Source organism: Eriocheir sinensis, chromosome 2 (genome assembly GCF_024679095.1).
Source record: "Eriocheir sinensis breed Jianghai 21 chromosome 2, ASM2467909v1, whole genome shotgun sequence".
Classification (NCBI taxonomy): Eukaryota; Metazoa; Arthropoda; class Malacostraca; order Decapoda; family Varunidae; genus Eriocheir; species Eriocheir sinensis.
Window position 1 is genome coordinate 957,622 of NC_066510.1, and position 20,986 is coordinate 978,607.

At 41.8% G+C, this 20,986-nt stretch overlaps 2 protein-coding genes across 8 annotated transcripts in view; one reads left to right on the forward strand and one right to left on the reverse strand.

Annotated features, from left to right (window-relative positions):
* Positions 1 to 20,986, reverse strand: part of LOC126998378 (receptor-type tyrosine-protein phosphatase alpha-like) — a 226,597-nt gene that overhangs the window by 153,428 nt on the left and 52,183 nt on the right. The gene's annotated exons all lie outside the window — the stretch shown is intronic.
* LOC126998371 (zinc finger and BTB domain-containing protein 17-like) overlaps positions 10,807 to 20,986 on the forward strand; it is a 130,089-nt gene continuing 119,909 nt past the window's right edge. For 2 of the 5 annotated variants that reach the window (XM_050859912.1, XM_050859922.1), the window contains exons 1-2: positions 10,807 to 11,527; positions 18,450 to 18,544. In XM_050859912.1, coding sequence (XP_050715869.1) covers positions 18,464 to 18,544 — 81 coding nt within the window. In that variant the 5' untranslated portion in view covers positions 10,807 to 11,527; positions 18,450 to 18,463. The remainder of the gene's footprint in view (positions 11,528 to 18,449; positions 18,545 to 20,986) is intronic. The other 3 variants (XM_050859966.1, XM_050859955.1, XM_050859933.1) reach the window with 3 other exon arrangements.

Consider the following 20,986-nt stretch of genomic DNA (forward strand, 5'->3'; position numbering starts at 1 on the left):
AAGAAGCCCTATAAGAATTCCTTTTTATTTTCAGCTGTGTCTAATTTTACATATTAACTCTTTTTTGGTAAAAGTTAGGTTTGTAATTTATATATGACCTGTATTATGATCACCCTTGCTGCTTACATATCGAAATAAATGTTTAGTTTTCTTCGAATGGTGATGATTTCTATATGTTCAGATCTGCCTTTTCACTGGTCGGATGTACAATTTGAATTTTTTCTTGTTATTGCTTGCCAGCTGAAATAATGCTTGCATATATATATATATATATATATATATATATATATATATATATATATATATATATATATATATATATATATATATATATATATATATATATATATATATATATATATATACAAGAAAAAATCATTTGGCACATAATTATACGTTGATTGCTCTGGAGCTGTGGATTTTAGGCAAAAAACTGCCATCACTATCCATTAGCCTTCACTGTTTTTAGGCTGTCGCTAACGTATGAAATTTTACCATCGGGCCCCCACAAAATTGATTTTCTGGATCCGCCCCTGGTTAGTAGTCACCCTAATATATATTTCGTATAAATTATAGTTATGAGTCAGAAAGAACAAAAGTAGTGTTGTTTCCTGTGTGTGTTTTATCACTTAGACCAGGGGTTTTCGACCTGGGGTACGCGTACCCCAGGGGGTACGCTAAGGGTCTGTCAGGGGGTATGCGCTCCCCACAGGTCGTTAGGGTTAGGGGCCTGGCCGCCCACTGACTTGTACTGTACGCGTACTGGGCAGGGAGAGAGTCGCGAGGTGTGGGCGGGCACGCACCACTTGACAGTCGTGAACGGTGAACTGGAGGTTGGTGTTGCTGCTTTTTGGCAGGTTGGTCCCTTTGTGGCTACTGTCTTTACTGATATAGTCATTTCGGAATGCTGTGTCTATTTCAGCAACATTGTTATCGCAAACTGTGGTATTGGCAAGTATAAGTTTGAGCCCTGACTTATTCTTAATGGAAAAGGTTAATGAAATAGAAAACACTAGTTTTTCATGTGTACGAAGTGGTGTTGTGCAAAACGATTTACTATAGCGGCGATGAATAGTCACGATGTAAGATGGCCTTAATTTAAGTGTGATTTGTGGTGTGACTGTGTGATATGGCTGGGTGTAATGTGGAGTATCCGAGTATGGTTTGGCTTGGTGAAACCGTGTCGTAGCGTGGTGGTTGTTTGATGATGTGTCAGGTGTGTCAAAGCAAAAACTAGAACACAAGCAAATAAGATAAAGAAAAAAAACTGTTTGATGTTATTTATATATTTTTTTAAAGATATTTATGGATTTTACTTTTTTTTATTTCATGTATATATATGGGCCTTATTTATCAATAGGATATAACACTAAATTTTATGTAAAATATTAAAAAAAAAACTGGGTGGGTTTTTTTTTTGGGGGGGGGTTAGGTGTTTTTTGAGGGGGGGGTTTAATGCCAACCCTGTCAAGACACCTCTCCACCCGAAATTTACCTCCCTTTCGGCCACTCTTTACTTTTGTCTGTTATGGGAGCGGTGAGTAGCGGGCTTTTTTTTCTACACTAATTTTGTTCCCCTTGAGCCGTCTCCTTTGTTGTAAAGAAAAAAAAAAGTGGGATTGTAAGTGGTCGACCTGATTTTCTTTTTTTGGCTTATATTATTATGTCATTCTTGCTGCTTCTTCTGGTGTATGCAAAAGTTCGATAAAAAATATATAATAGTTGTTTTGCTTTATGAAATGAGGAGTCCTGTCATGAGTTTCCGCGGAATTACTCGCTGCAATAGATGTTTTCACCCCGTATTGTTTTAGGTAATTTTATTTCTTTGTCTGTCATGATACATTAGCGTTCTCTCTCACTACTATGTGAGAAAACGGGAAATTTCTAGCACTCACTAATCATTTCTCGTTCTTATTCCGTGAGTAACCATGTATCATATTTTCTTCGTATATCCAACAAAACAATCTTTGTATCTGCATCAGATGTCTTTTGCATTAATATTTCATTGATTTTACACAGTGGAACACTAGTTTTTACTTTGAAATATGGCGAAATATAATAAAATTCGGGTACCCGTATTTGTGACCATGTACGAAACACCTGAATCTGATCTCGAGTAAACCAAGGGGCGTCCTTCCCAGCTGATAAGGGCAGCGCCGCCTCACCTGCGCCTTCCTCAGGAAAACGGGGCAGCTGACGCGCTTGTGAGGCCCTCACAGGACGATACCAGGGCTCATGTGAGCGACTAGTCGCCGCGGCCTATAACATCAACAACAACAACAACAATATCCTCAGAGCTCAAGATTTTTGCAATGCCGAAGTGTAGCCGTCACCGCTCAAGCCGCGTGCTCCTCCTCCTCGGTGACACTAAGAAAATGGGCGCTGCAAGCACAGACTCGTTAAGGGTATTCATGTGAAATGTTTCCGTCTACCCTTGTCCTTGTCTCCTGTGCCATCCAATTGTTCGTGTTTCTCGTCGCGTGCCCTGTTGTCCGCGTCTTGTGCATCTTCATTGTTAACTCTTCTTGTTACTCGTTTATCTTTGACTGTCCATCAATATTGTTCTACTCTCACGGACTGCCGCGGCCCCTGGCAATCAATGAAATCTTGGCAGAACAATTGAAAGTTCAGGAAGTAATACTTGATTTTGAGGCAAGTGTTTAGCGGGCTATCCCAGACGTTTTCCCAGTTGTGGTTGTGCAGGAAAAGTTTAAATTTGAAACTTTTCCTGATATTTTGTTTAATTTATTGTACTGCATCCTTTGCCTTCAAGAATAGTTTTACTAAATATAGAGTAGGATATGCAAAAGATTTATGTGATGAAATCGCCGGACCCTAGAACACAATTTGTATAGAGTTCAGTAATTTACACTTATATGTTTAATTTCCTTGATATACTAATAAATCAGGAAAACTGCACAGAAAGCTGTAATCTCACCTGTCGGGGACGCACTATGTCAAAATACTTGTCCATGATGTGCTTACTACGGTCTAGAAATGAAACCTGGGCTGGACATGAGCTAGGGTGAGAAGATGATACGGATGATTCACCCAAGGTTTGGATCTTGAGTTCGAGTTGGAATAAACGATGGTTCAAGTTTGTAATAAAAATTGTCAGAGTTGGTCGTTCAGAATGGTCCGAGTTGGTTGAGATGATGGTCCGACTTGGTCGTTCAGATTAATGGTACGAGTTGGTTGAGATGATTGTCCGAGGTTGGTATTTCAGAATGGTCCGAGTTGGAGATGGTCCGAGTTGCAGAGGTGGGCAAGTGCGGTACTTAGTGCGGTAGTGCGGTAGTACCGCATCACAAAAAAAGTACCGCACTACCGCAAACTTTATGAAAATACCGCACTACCGCGGATCGCACTAAAAAATCCTGCGGTATTTTTTGCGGTACTTAGAAAACTATCGAAGACACTTGCAGCGCGGCATGCTCACAGAATTATTATTATTATTATTTTTTTTTTTACAGTGAATCGGACTCAATCAGTTAATCGGTGTCAGTCATTAGAATCAGTGATTCAATCATTCTGACTTTTCAGTTATTGTTCAAAATTAAATACTAAATGAATAACTCAGAGTTAATCTGTTAGTCACTCAACCCAAGGCGGCACGCCATGACTGCCTCTGACGATGACTGTACATGCAAAGCAAGTATACTTGCCTTGCTCTGTACATGGCAATGTACAACAGTACAAGCAAGCACTAACATGATCGCCGCTCAATCTCAAGTCCCGTACAATTTTTTCTTTGATGCATAACAAGACCATAGTACATACTATATCTGTTTTTAAACTTCATTGTAACTTCTCTATCCTCTCTCTCTCTCTCTCTCTCTCTCTCTCTCATTCACCCCGACCTCTCCTGAGAGACGGACGTGACCTCACCCCGCTGCGGTCGCCACAGCCTCGCTTACCCGCGTTACCCGCCTTGTCAACCTTGTGGTTTCGTTGTGCTCTTGGGTTTGCGTTTGCTTTCACGTGTGTTTGTGTGTTCTTGCTTGTGAACCTTGTGTGTTGCCTGTGATTTCCCGACACGTGTTTCATGTGTGTTCGTTTGCGGTTTCTGTGAGTGTGTCTGCCTGTGGTTGCTTCTGTGATTTGTGTTTCCGGTGTTTTTGCGTGTGATTTGGCTGTTTCCCGGTGTTCTACGTGGGTTTCAGAGTGTTTCGAGTATGTTGTTGTGTTTCCGGTGTTTTTGCTTGTGATTTTGCTGTTTCCGAGTGTTCTACGTGGGTTTCAGAGTGTTTCAAGTGTGTTGTGTTTCCGATGTTTTTGCGTGTGATTTGGCTATTTCCGAGTGTTCTACGTGGGTATCAGAGTGTTTCGAGTGTGTTGTTGTGTTTCCGATGTTTTTGCGAGTGACTTGGGGGTGTTGAATCGTGCTTATGCTTGAATTTCTGACTGTTTCTCGTGTGTTGTTGTGATCCCGAGTGTTTTCACGTGTGATTTGGGTGTGTCGGGTTGCGTGAGTTTCTCGTGTGTTTCTCGAGTGTTTTTTTGCGTTGTGCTTGCCGACACCTCACCCTTTGAATTCCCCTGAGGATTCAATCTGCTCCTCCTCACTACACCCTCTTTAAATCCCGTAGAGGATTAACCCTTCCTACCCCCCTTTCCCTCACCTCACCTAAGCCCCCCCACCCTCGCTCACTTCACCTCCTCTTTGCTCCTCCTCACTACAAATCCCCTAAAGCACTGATTCTCAACCAGGGGTAAATTTACCCCTTGGGGGTAAAAAATTAAATGATATGGAGTAAATAACTGCAATAATTGTGTATGAATGAATATAATTTTTTTTTGTGATATGAATGGCCTATATAATTTCTCTATCAAAGTATAAGATATTTTGTGCAAAAGGTAAATAATAGATATGTTTTCCTATCTTCTAATTTTCAGTGCCTTTATGATGGCAATGATTTTTTTGTAAGGGCGTAAACGATGAAATAGATCAGGTAGAGGGGGTAAATTATGGAGGAAGGTTGAGAATCCCTGCCCTAGAGGATTATCCCTTCCTACCCCTCCCTCACCTCCACATATTTATAAGCCCCCCCCCCCCCCCCCCATCGCTCACCTCACCTCTTTCCTAACCCTCCTTTATCTCACACACCTCACCTCACCTCTTTCCTAACCATCCTTGATCTCACACACCTCACTCACCCCTCTCTTTCCCCCTCTTCACTCACCTCACATCCCTTCCTACTCCTCCTCTCTCTCACTTTACCTTCTTTCCTAAACCCCCTCTCACTCACCTCACCTTTCCTAATCCCCTTCACTCTGTGTTTTTATCTCTTTCATTTCAGGCAATCATTAATCACTTTCAGCTAAGATGGCGCCTAAGAAGTGTAGTACCTGTAACGGTAGCTTTTCAGCTCACTTTTTTACAGGGTGTTCTGTTGTCTGTCGACTGTTGCTCTCCAGGCAGCATCTCGAGACAAGACTGCAAGAGCAAGAAGAGAAGATGGAAGCAGGTCAGAATAAAATTTAGAGCTTTCTCGCACTGTTGCCGCCTTGCAGGAATTCATCCAGGCTAACGTTGCCGTAGTGCTAAACCCTTCTCCCACCGCCCCCTTGCCCTCAGCGGTACCGTCAACACCAGCGGACAACACCACGCAGCTGGAGGTGGTAGTGGCACCGCCCATGATGGCTTCATCGTTGTGAATGGAGGAGCCAAACCAGCCAGACAAGCAATTTATCTTGTTCATTGCTTCAACATGTTTGCCATTCTGGAGGAGGAGGACGAACAGAAGAGCACCTTCCTGGTGGGTGACTCCATGATTCGCCAGCAGGTAGTTGAGTTCTGCGGCAGAGTTCCTCGTCGAAGACGGAACTATTGCTATCCTGGTGCTAGGATCGACGATATAACTGCTGCTCTTGAGGAGATCTCCCCCCAGGCTACTAATGATTCACTGTTTGTTATTCACACAGGTACGAACGACGTCACCACGACCCGGTCTGAGGAACTCCTGGACAAGTACCGTAGGCTCATCCAGCAGTATAAGTCTAAATCCCCTAACATTTTGATTTCAGGAGTTCTACCACGGACGTGGGCGGAGAGCGACTTCTTCAGTAACGCCTTCAGCCTAAGCAACCGCTTACAGACTCTTTGCAGAGAGCTTGACGTGGAGTTCTTCAACGCCTGAGACAATTTCTACGGACAAAGTGAGCTCTTCCACAGGGACGGAATACACCTGTCTCCCATCGGGGTAGCCAGATTCGGAAGGCTCCTCAGCGACGCAGTACGTGACACCCGATCAAAAAACGACCCTCAGCCACGTCTCTCCACCCCGCCCGTATAAATAGACGCCATGCATCGCAACAAACCCGTAACCGTGATCCCGCAAGTACCACCACCTCTATTACCAAGCCTCTAGATAACTTAAAAATCCTTAGTTTCAATGCGCGTAGCCTAAGAAACAAATCTGATGAACTGAGATGTCTTGCTCTAACAGAAAATTTTGACATGATTGCTATAACCGAAACATTTATCGACACCACAAATATTGATTTAAGTTCCGAATACAACATAGATGGCTACAGACTCTTCAACAAAGATCGTGTAAACCGTAGAGGCGGTGGCGTCGCCCTTTTTGTCAAAAGCTATTTGCAACCCACTGACAAAACACCAAGAGACAGAGACGTTGAACATTTGTGCGTGCGAGTAAACATTGCAAAAGTCAATTTAAATATATCTGTCAGACTGTCACCTACAGGCCTCCCGGGCAATCACTCGATGACGACCTTGAAATGTACAGCGTTTTAAGGCAGTCACTTAATAACAACGACTCACTGATATTAGGAGACTTTAACCTCCCCCATATCGACTGGGCGACACTGTCAGGTACAGAAGGCGAGTCACATAGAATGATCGAATTTTTAGAAGAAAATTATCTAAGCCAAATGGTTTCTGAACCAACTCGACAAAATAACATACTCGACCTTGTTATAACTACCTAAGATAACCTAGTCAGTAATGTCACGGTAGGAGAACACCTCGATTCTTGCGATCATAAATTAGTGCGCATCGACTTCAGAGCTCAAACATCAGTGACTGAAAATAAAGTAAAGGTGCCCAATTTGAAAAGAGCTAACTTCGTAGAAATCCGACAAAAACTAACAGAAATACAACTATCAGATGACGGCAATGTAGAGGAAGCCTGGCTAAGCTTTAAAAATCACTTACTCACTCAGCAGAACACATTCGTCCCCTTGTGCGAGAAGGGAATTAACACTAATAAAAGCCCACCTTGGTTTAATAGCGAAATTAAACACTCAGTCAAGGAGAGAAAACTGTTTTACAGGTTAAAGAAAGAACAGAGCACGCCCGAAAACATTAGACTTTATAACGATGCCAGGTGACGAGTAAAAAGATTAGTATGTCAGGCAAAGCATAGATATGAAGAAAATATTGCACCCAACTGTAAAAATAATCCGAAATCCTTCTTCAGTTACATAAACAACAGAAAGGCGATCAGAAGTGGAATTGGACCTTTAACAAACAGCGACGGTGCACTAGTGACTGACAGCCAACACATTGCAAACCTCTTAAACAGGTTATTTTCCTCGGTGTTTAATACTAACAGTCTTCCTCCCACTACCACCAGCACCAGTACTAATGGAAATCTAGAGCATGCATTGCCTAATTTTGAAATAACAACCGATGAAGTCCTTATAAAGCTCTCCATTCACTTAAAACAAATAAAAGTCCCGGACCCGATACAGTATATCCTATACTGCTTAAAGAAACAAAGAGCGAAATATTCTCCTCCCTCACAACCGTATTCAATATGTCCTTGCGACAAGGCATCGTCCCTTCGGATTGGAAAAAGGCTAACGTGACACCGATTTTTAAGAAAGGAGACAAAAAAATACCATGTAACTACCGACCCATTAGTCTAACTTCAATTGTAGGTAAGCTACTTGAGAGCATAATTAGAGACAAAATTGTGAGATACCTCGAAAGCCATTCATTAATTGGGGATTCACAACATGGCTTCCGCAACAAAAGATCCTGCCTATCAAACCTATTGACCTTTTATAACGACCTCTTCTCAGTTTATGACGTAACCAAATCATTGGACGTAGTCTATCTTGATTTTCAGAAAGCGTTTGACAGAGTCCCACGTCATAAATTACTTTATAAATTAAAGCAAATAGGTATTGACGGTCAAGTAACCAATGGATCGCGAATTGGTTGAGCAACAGACAACAAAGAGTGGTGATTGACGGATTTGACTCAGAGTGGGCGCCGGTCACTAGTGGCGTCCCTCAGGGCTCGGTTCTTGGCCCAGTGCTCTTCATTATTTACATCAACGATATGGATGTTGGACTCAATAATCGCATTAGTAAATTTGCAGACCACACAAAGATTGGTAACTCGGTTCTCACTGACGAAGACAGGCAAAGCCTCCAAGAGGATTTGCATAAAATTTCAGCATGGTCGGATAGATGGGAGATGCCCTTTAACGGAGACAAGTGCCAGGTCCTTCAAGTTGGAACAAGAAATAAGAAGTTCGATTACGAAATGCGCGGCGTTAAACTCATAAGCGTTAAATGGGTTAAGGACCTGGGGGTCCAAATCGCGTCAAACCTGAAATTCTCACATCAATGCATCGATGCAGCAAATAAAGCGAACAGAATGTTGGGCTTCATTAAAAGAAACATTTTATTCAAGAATAAAGATGTAATACTTCCGCTCTACAATAGTTTAGTTAGACCCCACTTGGAATATGCGGTACAGTTTTGGTCTCCTCAATATGCAAAGGACATTGCTAAATTAGAAGGTGTTCAGCGTCGGGCAACAAAGATGATCCCTTCCTTGCGCAACAAATCCTACGAAGAAAGGCTTTCCACCCTTAACATGTTCTCTCTTGAGAAACGTCGCCTCCGAGGAAAACTGATCGAATGTTTTAAAATACTTAATGGTTTCACGAATGTAGACAGAACTAAATTGTTTATGATCGATGACACTTTGCGAACGAGGAACAATGGCATAAAACTTAAATGTAGACAAGTAAATTCACACTGCACCAAATTTTTCATCCCCAACGTTGTAGTGCGAGAATGGAATAAGCTCCCACCGTCAGTGGTCCAGTGTAACACGACTGACTCCTTTAAAAACAAGCTCGACCGTCACTTCCTTGAACTTAATATTAACTAGAGTAGAAAACCAACGTTTTGGAGCCATCTGATTAGTGTAGATTCACTTAGGTTTAAGGACAGACCACCTAGTCTGGACCATGGGGTCTGTGTGGTCTGATTTTCTATATATTTAATTCTATGTAATTCTCTCTCTCTCTTCAATGTAGCCAAGATCAATATTGTTTGATAATAATAATAATAATAATAATTTATTATTATTATTATTATTATTATTATTATTATTATTATTATTATTATTATTATTATTATTATAACTATCTCTTCGTTGAAATTTCCACGTGGTATCTTCGCTGAGGCCTTAGACGCCAGCGCTTAGAACTTTCCCACCAAGGAGACTATAGAACCATATATAGTCTCTTTGTTTCCCACGGTCGAGGTCTCGCTATTACCAGTTGCAGTTGATGTGTTTTGTGTTAACATGTTGGACAGTTTGAATAATGTTTCACTGTTCCCGTCATGACTTTCCTATATTAGTAATCTTTCGTTTTCGCTCAAACGCTGGAGAATTCCTCCCCTTCCTCCCTTCCCCTTCACTCCCCCATATCCTCCTCCTCCCTGGCTAGTGCTACTGCAGCTGGCGCACCATCCTTCCTTCCTTCCTTCCTTCCTTCCTTCCTTCTTTTCTTCCTTCCTTCCTTCCTTCCTTCCTTCTTTCCTTCCTTCCTTCTTTTCTTCCTTCCTTCTTTCCTTCCTTCCTTCTTTTCTTCCTTCCTTTCTTCCTTCCTTCCTTCCTTTCTTCCTTCCTTCCTTCTTTTCTTCCTTCCTTCTTTCCTTCCTTCCTTCTTTTCTTCCTTCCTTTCTTCCTTCCTTCCTTCTTTTCTTCCTTCCTTCTTTCCTTCCTTCTTTTCTTCCTTCCTTTCTTCCTTCCTTCCTTCCTTCTTTTCTTCCTTCCTTCCTTCCTTCCTTCCTTCCCACCCACCCCTTCCTCCTCTCTCACACATGACGCTGATCTCCTCCTCCCTCTTCCCTGTCCCCTCCCTCCTCCCTCGGAAAGTTAATGCATTCCCTTCCTCCCCCTCCACCCCTTTCCGTCCTCTACTCCCCTGTCCCCCCCTTCCTCCTCCCTTGCCTCCCTCTCTCCCTCCCCCAGTCCTCCTCTTTTTTTTTTTTTTTTTTTGTATTTCACAAGTTATTAGATAGTCAATGGATAGCCAGGATAGGCACTGAAGTATTTTTTTTTTATATTGACTAGTGACTACCGCTACCGCAGTACCGCACACCGCGTACCGCACTGGGAAAGAAGAAAAAAAATGGGACCACACTACTGCAACCGCACTACTCCGGAAAAAGTACCGCACTACCGCAACCGCACTATACTTATTTTTCAGTACCGCGCCCACCTCTGCTGAGCTGGACCTACCCCAAACCAAGATGGCAAATGTGAAAAAATCGTGTTTCAATTATGAAATACCACCCACTGTATCAAGCATGATTGGTAGCTACATCACAAGTTTACTGAGGAGAAAGTATGCAGTCACCGGCCTATTTAGGAATATTTGGAGGGTATAATTAATTATTGCAGTGCCTAAAATATAGCGACTTGGGGCCATAATTAGCGATTTTTTATGGTAAATGTAGCGTGACTAAAAATTATCGATGGCAACACTGCTCCTTCTCCGGGGCAGCCACAAGAAGAAGAAGAAGAGGACAGGAGGGACGCGGCCAGAGTGGGACGCTGTAATTCCACTCCCTTGCAATTTAGTGTGTAGGAGGCCTTGATATCCCTCCAGCACGCCCTGGCGGCCATGCACAGAGGGTGAGGAGTGTGCCAGCGGGAAGGGCGGGCGTGGACGTCTGCTGAGACACGAGAAAGAGAAAAAAAATAACCTCGGCCCTTCACTACCGTCTACACCGAACGTTTGCCAGCCAGTCCACAACGTTTGCCAGCCAACCTCAACGTTTACCAGCCAACCCCAACGTTTGCCAGCCAGTCCACAACGTTTGCCAGCCAACCTCAACGTTTACCAGCCAACCCCAACGTTTGCCAGCCAGTCCACAACGTTTACTAGCCAACCTCAACGTTTGCCAGCCAGTCCACAACGTTTACCAGCCAGTCCACAACGTTTACCAGCGAACCCCAACGTTTGCCAGCCAACCTCAACGTTTACCAGCCAACCCCAACGTTTGCCAGCCAGTCCACAACGTTTACCAGCCAGTCCACAACGTTTACCAGCCAGTCCACAACGTTTGCCAGCCAGTCCACAACGTTTACCAGCCAGTCCACAACGTTTACCAGCCAACCTCAACGTTTGCCAGCCAGTCCACAACGTTTGCCAGCCAGTCCACAACGTTTGAAGAGCAGCTATCAACGTTTTTTGTGCATCTGAGGAGCTGTCGCAGCCTTGAACTGTTCCCTCTGTGTTCAAAGGTAATGTTGATTTTAATTCTGTACCAGACAATATACCCTGCAGGATCCTAAAAGCTAATGCTTGCATTCTTGCACCTATCCTGCAGGTTATATTCTCACAGACATTACAAACCGGAGAACTCCCTCAAGACTGGCTTTTGGCAAATGTGACACCAATTTTTAAATCCGGAGACAGAACCCTCCCTGCTAATTATATACCTATTTCGCTAACCTCAGTTCCCTGCAAAATTTTAGAACATATACTTCATAGACATATAATGGACCACTTTGATAGGCAAAACATTCTGACTGACAGTCAGCACGCCTTTCGGCCCAAACGTTCGTGTGAGACTCAATTACTTGTGACCACACACGACATTTTGCAGTCCCTTAACAACCCCAAAATTAAACAATTTGACGCCATAATACTTGACTTTGCCAAAGCCTTCGACAAAGTTCCCCACCAAAGACTGTTAGCTAAATTAGAATTCTATGGCATACGAGGACAACTTTCTAACTGGAGTACCACGTTTTTGACTACCTGCAAGCAAAGAGTTGTTCTTGATGGTAGTCAATCCTCATCTATTCCTGTAACTTCTGGGGTACCTCAAGGCACCGTCTTGGGCCCCCTTCTTTTCCTTTCCTACATCAATGGTCTCCCACTATCACTTACCTCTACTACTAGACTTTTTGCAGATGACAGCTTAGTTTATTGACCCATTTAAGATAGGGATGACTGTCTTCGACTACAGGACGATTTAGCTGCACTTGAAGACTGGGAAGCCAAGTGGCAGGTGACGTTTAGACCAGACAAATGCCATCACAGCCATTTCACCCGTACCAACAAACCTATTCCCTTCATTTACAAACTCCATGACACAAACCTGAACACTGTCTCTTCACACAAATACTTGGGCGTACACATCTCAGCAGACATGCGGTGGAACACACACGTGAGCAGCATCAGGGCCAAAGCTCACAGAGCCCTGGGGTTCCTGCATAGGAACCTTAACAGCTGTAACACAAACATCAAAATTCTTGCATATAAGACACTCGTTCGGCCACACATAGAATGTCGTGACACCGTCTGGGACCCACACACTAACAATAACATAAATAGATTAGAGGCCATACAAAACAAAACTGCAAGATGGGCCAGATGTGATTACAGACACACCACATCAGTCACTTTGCTTAAACAAGACATAAAACTAGACCCATTAGCAACACGAAGACAAATACACAGACAACAAATGCTGTATAAAATCACTAACAGTTTAGTAGACATAAACAAAGACACTTATTTACACCCGACAACTACACGATCCACTAGAGGCAGCCACAACCTTAAGTACCACACTTACCAGACTAAGACTAGTATATTCACATATTCATTCTTTCCCCGCAGCATCCAAGAGTGGAATCATCTCCCATCTCATGTAGTTAATTATTAGCCCCACTCTTGACACATTTAGGAATAGGATCATCAGTCATTATCTCCCTAATCCTGGCCCTTCACCATGTCCCAATACCTTTCCTCATCCTAACCCTTATCCTAATCCTGTCCTGGCCCCTGGAATCCCCCGCACAACCCCCGCATATCATGCCACCCGAGACTGGCCCTCTGCAGGTCCCCTAGAAATAGAAATAATATATTAGTGTTTTGCAGCTTACCTGATGTGTTTGTTGTCCAGGTGTTTTATCTGTAGGGTAAATATTTCCTCTACTGTTGATTTCATTTGTTTTTTTTTCTTCTTGTATTTAATAGGTTGCTTGTTTATTTGAATGTTTTAAGGCTGCGTTTGGGTAAAGATTGTGTTTGTTCCCTTTCATATCTCATTTCCTATCTCCCCTTTGCCCTCTTCAACCGCCCTGTATTATTCCAGAAGTACACCCGTCTCACTGTGTTTCACATTAATCTGACATGTGTTTGGTTTTGACTTACTTTGGTGGGGCTTTATATTTTTTATGTTCTTCCCTTTCATAGTTTTTAAGTTCATGGGATTGTTGTGAAGCATCATTTGTTGTGCAATTGAATAATAGTTGTGATACGACCATGCCAATCTTGAACCCCTTATTAGGTTACATATAGGTTGATATTGAATTCATGGTTGAGTGAGGGTTAGGTTAGATATGGATAGGTTGGTTTAGATTTGCTTTGGTTAGATTTGTTAAAGTTTAGTTGTTTTTCTATGATGGATATGTGTGACGTGCTTCACGCTGCACTGTTGTTGTCACTGGTGAGTGGCGATGGACTGGACTATGATGGTGAGCCACTGGTTTGTCGCAAATTTCATGGCTATTTTCACAGTTGTTTTGATCTGTACACTATTTCCTATGGCATTCTGGGGTGTTTGAAGGTAAGTAGGAAATATATAGTAGGGTGAGGTGGACACAACCCGTACTACTAGTGGGAAACTATTCATTAAAAATCTGTATTTGCCCAAAAAGGCAAAACAAAGAGTACATAATGCTCCTCAGGAAATGGGCTTCCTTTATGCGTATCTGTTGAGCTTCTCCAGAGAATATTTTTTCTCCATAGTAAGATTTTTTTTTTTTTTTTTTTTTTCCAATTGCTGTACGGCTTATGACCAGGGGGTCACGGCTCATACACAAGGTGTTCACGGCCTGTACAATTTTTTAAAATAAATTTCTTAAAATTCTGGCTTTGCAACAAGACTCAAACCCAAATGCCTAAAGTAATCCTTAGGCTTTAGGCTTCCTTTGAGGTATCAGTTTAGATTATTTGGACTTCCAATTCTTCAAATGATGACAGTTTTAACTTGAAATTTTTATGTCGTTTTCTACGCTCATGAAATGTAACCATGCTTTACACAAAAATGTTCCAGAAATGATATGTAAGGTTTTAATACTACTAAATAATATGCAGATGTTATAGAAAGACATATAATATCCAAAAAGTAACTACAAAATTACATTAATATAATACGGAATGAGTACGAATATGTATATTATTTAAAAAAAAATTTTTTTTAAATATAAACATGAATTCTAAAATGCCCTACATTTATACAACAAATTTTATTACTCAGTAATGCTACACATGTAAAGAAAATAGAAAATGCACTCATATAATATCAAAAATGTCTGTCAACTTTGCGTTAAGATATTTACTTTAATTAGCACTTTTAACTCTTTTTTGCGTTTAAAACATTTACCAATGTCACTTCAACAAAACAGAACTTGTTCTGTAATATTTACCAATGTCACTTCAACAAAACAGGACTTGTTCCATAACATTATCTTTATTTGTCTATTATCTGCAAATTTAAAAAAAAAAATTGTGTTGACTAGCTGTTGAAAAAAAATATCCATGTGTTCATTATCAATTATTAATATTAGTGAGAATAATGGGGTAAATATGATATCAGAAACTGTACACTCGGCTCCTAAAGTTCGTTTCCACATACTATGTATGTTTGTGTCAACGGGGATGGTAGCACTGAAGGGGGGGAGTCGGGTTTTTGACGTCACGTGTACGTATGATTTGGAATCTGAAAACGGAACGCGTATCAGTGTTTCATCCGAGATTTCTTGAACTCATGGAATTCGTGTTGGCGGAGAGCCAGCATTAATGAAAGTATCGATTCTTGACATCACATAAAACAGGTAACTCTTGATTTACGTGAGTTTGGTTTACGCGTTTTTGAAATAAAACGGGGTCCAAAATCCAAATAAATGTTTAATTTACATGTTTTTTCACTTATACGCGATATTTTATGGAGTGGTCACCAGTTGTCTCACGCAATTGGACTCACACGGAGCCACGGCCACACAGCTGAGCTCAGTTCTTTCCAAGCGCCACTTGAACAACAATACAGTACCCACGCTGCCACGCTACTCAACAATAGGGGTGGGCTGGTACCGGTACCAGTACGGGTACTAACGGTACCAGCTCTACAGTACGGTACCGGTACCAGACTGTTCGGTACTGGTACCAATACTATCCAGTTGCTCATGGTGTCCCTCATTTCTTCCTCACATGAGTGAAGCTGAGACTGAGTGCCTAAGTGGATATCTTGGTGATATGGATATTCTCTCTCTCTCTCTCTCTCTCTCTCTCTCTCTCTCTCTCTCTCTCTCTCTCTCTCTCTCTCTCTCTCTCTCAACTAAATGAAGTGAATATTTATTTCTTGATAGAAACCTACCTCTTGTTTGATTTACATTGTTTTTGATCTACACGACCTCTTCAAGGACACAATACTCGCGTAAATCGAGAGTTACCTGTACAGGATTTTGCATTATAAATTGACAGATATGAGGAATAGAAAAAGTGGTCACCATTAATATCACAGAGTCCCGAACTATACCACCATAGCAATAAAGTTTGTCATTCATGCAAAATAGTTTGACATAACTGCAGATTAGATCTTCATTCGCCTCATATTTCTCCATTATCCTTCTCCGATGTGCGGGCGTTGCGACAACGACGAGGTATTGTTTCGCAAGGGAAGCTGTAGTACATATATTGCTCTGAAGGTGGTTACAGGCCTTACAACGTATACACTTGCCATGGGGGAAGGGGACGTAGAGGATGAGGGAGGGGCGGCATAAGTTTGATGCTTCATATTTTTGTTTTGCTAAGTTCCATTTTCTTGAAGTGTCAAATTAATGGTGTTTGTTGTTGTAACATTTGTAGTATTGACGCTACTTTTCTGTGGCAATGTTGTTAGGATTGTAATTTGTCCGACTATTTTGAGCTTTGTCTAACATGCTGCTATACTGATATACTATTGTATGCATTTGTTTCGAATAATTTCCAATTGTTTCAGAGCTTTGACCATCGATTACTGTCTGACTGTAAAGCAAAATACTGTATTACCTATAACCGACGATTCTCCCACCGAATCTACTATAGATGTGACCTGTAGACTGACTCAGGCTGTAGGTGTTGGTCACACAAAATCTCGGATGAATCGTTCCATTATCAGACCTCGAACCAATTACTGCTCCATATTGGGTGTTGCATTAACAGCTGTGTTGCCACCCATAATAAAGTACACTTGAATTCGGAAGCTCTAACTCCGCCCCTTCAGTGCCACCAACCCTGTTTACACAAACATAAGCAGAATGGTGAAACAAACTTCTGGAGGTGAGTGTGTAGTGCGGCGACTATGCCTGATGAACGAGCCTCCCATAACCCACTTAGCCAGTGGGGTACCTCTTTGGCCGACTCGGTAAAGAGTGGCTCTCCCGTCACGCTGGTCGCGGGTTCAATCCCAGGCAGCCGGCGAATACCCTCACCTTGTCTTGATTAATTTCTCGTGTGTTTCGATACACGCAGAGGACGTGTTGGAAAATAGAGGAAATAGAAAATAAAATCCTGGGGCATGACAAGTGTACATCATGAGTCTTGTACAAGGAGTTATTTTGCGAAACACCAGCCTGGCCGCCATTTGCATTGTTTGAAAACCACACAATCACACCCATACAACAAACAGCTGCATGCCACGTGTCACCAGAACCGCGTAAATTGTGTCTTGCCTAGTTGTCTGTCATAAAGTATGAGTGATGGTGAGAATAATATGCTAATTATATCAGAAGCTGTGCATCAGCAGTATGTACGGGGAGATATTTCTCACAACACCAGCCCGGCCGCCATTTGCATTGTTTGAAAACCACACAACCACACCCATACAACAAACAGCTGCATGCCGCGTGTCACCAGAACCATGTGAATTGTGTCTTGCCTAGTTGTCTGTCATAACCTACGAGTGATGGTGAGAATAATATGCTAATAATGATATCAGAAGCTGTGCATCATCAGTATGTACGGGGATGTATTTCTCACAACACCAGCCCGGCCGCCATTTTCATTGCTTTACTCAAGGACACTTGTCAATTCAAGCAGTAAAGATTACACCAAAAATATATAAATTTCGGGAAACTACATCGTCAATGTTCTTTAACCCGTACATATTTCTTTACCACCAGGCTGTAACACATATCACAAGCTCTTTTCATTCCTGAAAATGATCACCCATGGTGAATTCATCAAACAATTTACTTATGCTGTGGTGTTCAAAGAACATGGAAATAGAGCGGCAGAAAGACACTTCGGACCACTGCCTACCCAGATAATTATTTGGCAATGGAGTTTTGGTGGTCTTTTTTTCAATTTTTTTCTTAGAAATTTCTTTCCAAAATCAGGCTGCATCTTCCAAGATGCAGCATCTTATAAGCCTTATAATACGGTATGTCATCACAAAATAAGAGATTCTTTGCTTTCATTTTGTATATAATCATCTATGTTTTGTTTAAGGAGTGCATTTCCACGTAAGCATAAAACATGTTTGTGCCTGGGTCATTGCATCCATTGTTTGTCTACGGGTCCAGAATCAGTGTTTGCATTTTTGCCAAGGAGCATGAGGGTTAAGTTGTACTTTAGAATGCACGTACTCTATGTGCCGCATTGCTTGATATTTTCTCAAGTAGATTGGTTTCTCATTCATTTTGTTGTATTGGTTGCACTGCTTGAGGCTTTCCTGAAGTGCACTTTTTGATCTCATGCTGTTCAGAACCCAACTGTAGTGAAATGATGAATGATCATTTATTTCAAGTGTACATTTGTTGCAGGTGTACCAATACAAAAAAATGCTCACCCGACCATCTTTCAGTTTTCCTCTTACCTTTGCTCATTGATTTCTCTGGATGTAAAATTAAGCTTTTGAAAATTTGAGTTCTATATTTTTTTATGGTTCCCACATATCATCATACTAAATTATCCAATTTTGTCAGCCATTCCCCAACTTGTCAGTCTTAAGGTTACGTGACAGGATTACTGAATTAGGACGGATTGTTTTTGTCGGCTATTTGAAATTCGCCACTTTTTAATGCCACCTGATTTGTGGAAAATTTCCACCATCTTGTGAAAACTGTCGATTCCCAAATTGCTTGGTAACAGTGTATTGTCATTTTCCAGAATACAGCGGCAGGATGGAGGAGGGAGTGTTGTGCCTCAAGTGGAGGGATCATCATTCAACTTTCCTTCGCATGCTTTCCTCTACAAGGAAAAAGGTGAGGCAGCTCCTTACTCTTCCTTTTCTTATTCTGTCTGTGGCAGGTAACAATAGTTGGATGTAACATTTTTATGTCCAAAACCTCATTAATGTATGTAAGTTAAAAATAATAATAAGAACATTCTGAAATACAGTCGTCCCTCAAGTAGAACGGTTTCCAATAGTACGGTTTTGGTTTTATACGGATTGTCATGGAAGAATTTTTTTAGGATTTCTAAATTTCCTGCTCGTCGCACCAAGTAGCCATGGCGTGAGTGGCAACACTGTTCTACCAAAACACCTGCTGAAAGCACCCCAAAGCATTCAAGATAGGTGTTCACCTTGCAGAAGAATTCAGATTAAGGAGAAATTACATTTTGGGATGAGTTACGTTGACGTAAGGAGAACATAACACGTGAATGAGAGAAGCGTTCACTGTATCTATGATCTTGATCTTGATCTTGATGATGCAGGTGGCCTGGGATTTCTCCCTTGGTCTTGGTTCGGGAGGTAGTTTTCACTTTCGGTCCCAACTACAGCCTTTGAAACGGCTTACTCCCTCAGGGCCAACACCCTGAAAATCATAGTGTAAAAGAAATTCTTGCGTGCAGTAACTGCCAGTGCTCCAAGAGTGCTGCATGACTGGAGATAAAGGCCGTCCTTTTACTAAGCCTCATCGTTGCTACGGTAACGGTGTCTCACTCACAGCAAAATGGCGTACGCTGATCTTCCTGGCGACCTTTAACATGCATTACTAGCTGTCTTGGCTGACGAACTCCTTACAACAGAAGATGAAAAGGAAGCTGCAGTGGTTATGGTGGCACAGAGAGGTGAAATGCAATGGAAACACTTATATGTGTTTGTTTGGGCCGCCATATTTGCCGATGACGTCATCACAGCACAAAGGCGCTCCACCTCTCAAAGCCGGGAGCTAGCGGACGTGCCGAGTTGGCAACTCGTGCTGCCGTGTCATGCATTTGAGAGCACTCGGGACATACCGAGAGTCCCGATTCCCTCTCTCAAACACAGCCCAGGAGTGTTTCTAAGGAGGGCACTAATTTTATACAGATTTTCGAATAGTACAGGGATCCTGGGTCCCTAACCCCCGTACTATTTGAGGGACAACTGTATTAGCACTCTAGGTTAGATAGGCAAAGATTGGAAGATTCTTCAAGGCTGATTCAAACTTAGTCAAGTACCAAATATAGAAAAAGGTGCTAATGGACTTACCATTTTTTTTTTCATAGTTGTAAATATTTTGCCATTAACCCCTTAATGACGACGATGCCGCTGGCGTCATGTAGTTTTTACTGACGTAAGCAACGAGCATGACTCCAGCGCCAGAGAGCAAGAAGCTCTCTGGAAATTGAACGGCACGTGTAACTATGTATCTGTCGATGGTAAGTGACTAACTGGCACCTCTTTTGTCCCTTAGACGACTTCATGCTAAAAATAGTCTACAGTTCCTGCCTACGCATCATGGCGTCTATAGAGCGATTATATTCCCTCAGCCAATCTGTTTCAGCAGTCTTCCTTTAGTTTCTGCACCTCCTGTGTGTGCTGAGCATAGTCTTGACACCTCCACTTATATGCGTGGTTTTCTAGATGAACCAATATCTAGGAGTGGGAAGCGGAAGTTGTAATTTTTGGGGAATCATGGAATTCCAGCCAAACAGTCTGTCCAAATAATAATCTGACTTCACAGTTGAGTTATACAGATGATTTTCTACAACTTTTATTCTATGAGATTCATTCCAGAATGAAAAAAAATACAAAAATTTTTTTTTGAGTTTCACTGCAACTTTGGCTCTCTGTTGGCAGTAAATTTCCTGGTCAAAGATTATAAACTATATTATTCAGACTCAATCGTGATGAAATGAGCAACTTTTCTTGAATAAATTTTCCTGTACGTCGCACACACCAGACTCATCATGAACCATTGCAGATGTTTCTCACAAACAAAAATGGCTTCGCCATTTCCTAGAGTGTGTTAGAACTTATTTGGTGAGTGGTTCATACAAACCAAACATACCCAATGGCAAGAAGAGAGCAGTGTTAAAAACAACTGCTCTCTTCTAGCCAAGAGCCAGGTTTGGTTCATGTGAGCCACTCACCAAATACGATCTAACACACTCAAGAAATGGTGAAGTCATTTCTGTTTGTCAGAAACATCTGCAATGGTTCCTAATGAGTTTTAAAATGTCTCACTAGCACAAGGGAAGGTGCCAAGAGACTGGAAGAGGGCTAACATCGTCCCAATACATAAAGGAGGAAGTAAGGAAGACCCGTTGAACTATAGGCCAGTGTCATTAACAAGTGTAGTAGCAAAGATGTGTGAGAAAATTATAAAAAACAGATGGGTGGAGTATTTAGAAGAAAACAGTATATTAACAAATAGCCAATTCGGAGGAGGACGGTCTTGTGTAACTAATCTGATCAGCTTCTATTCAAGAGTAATTGA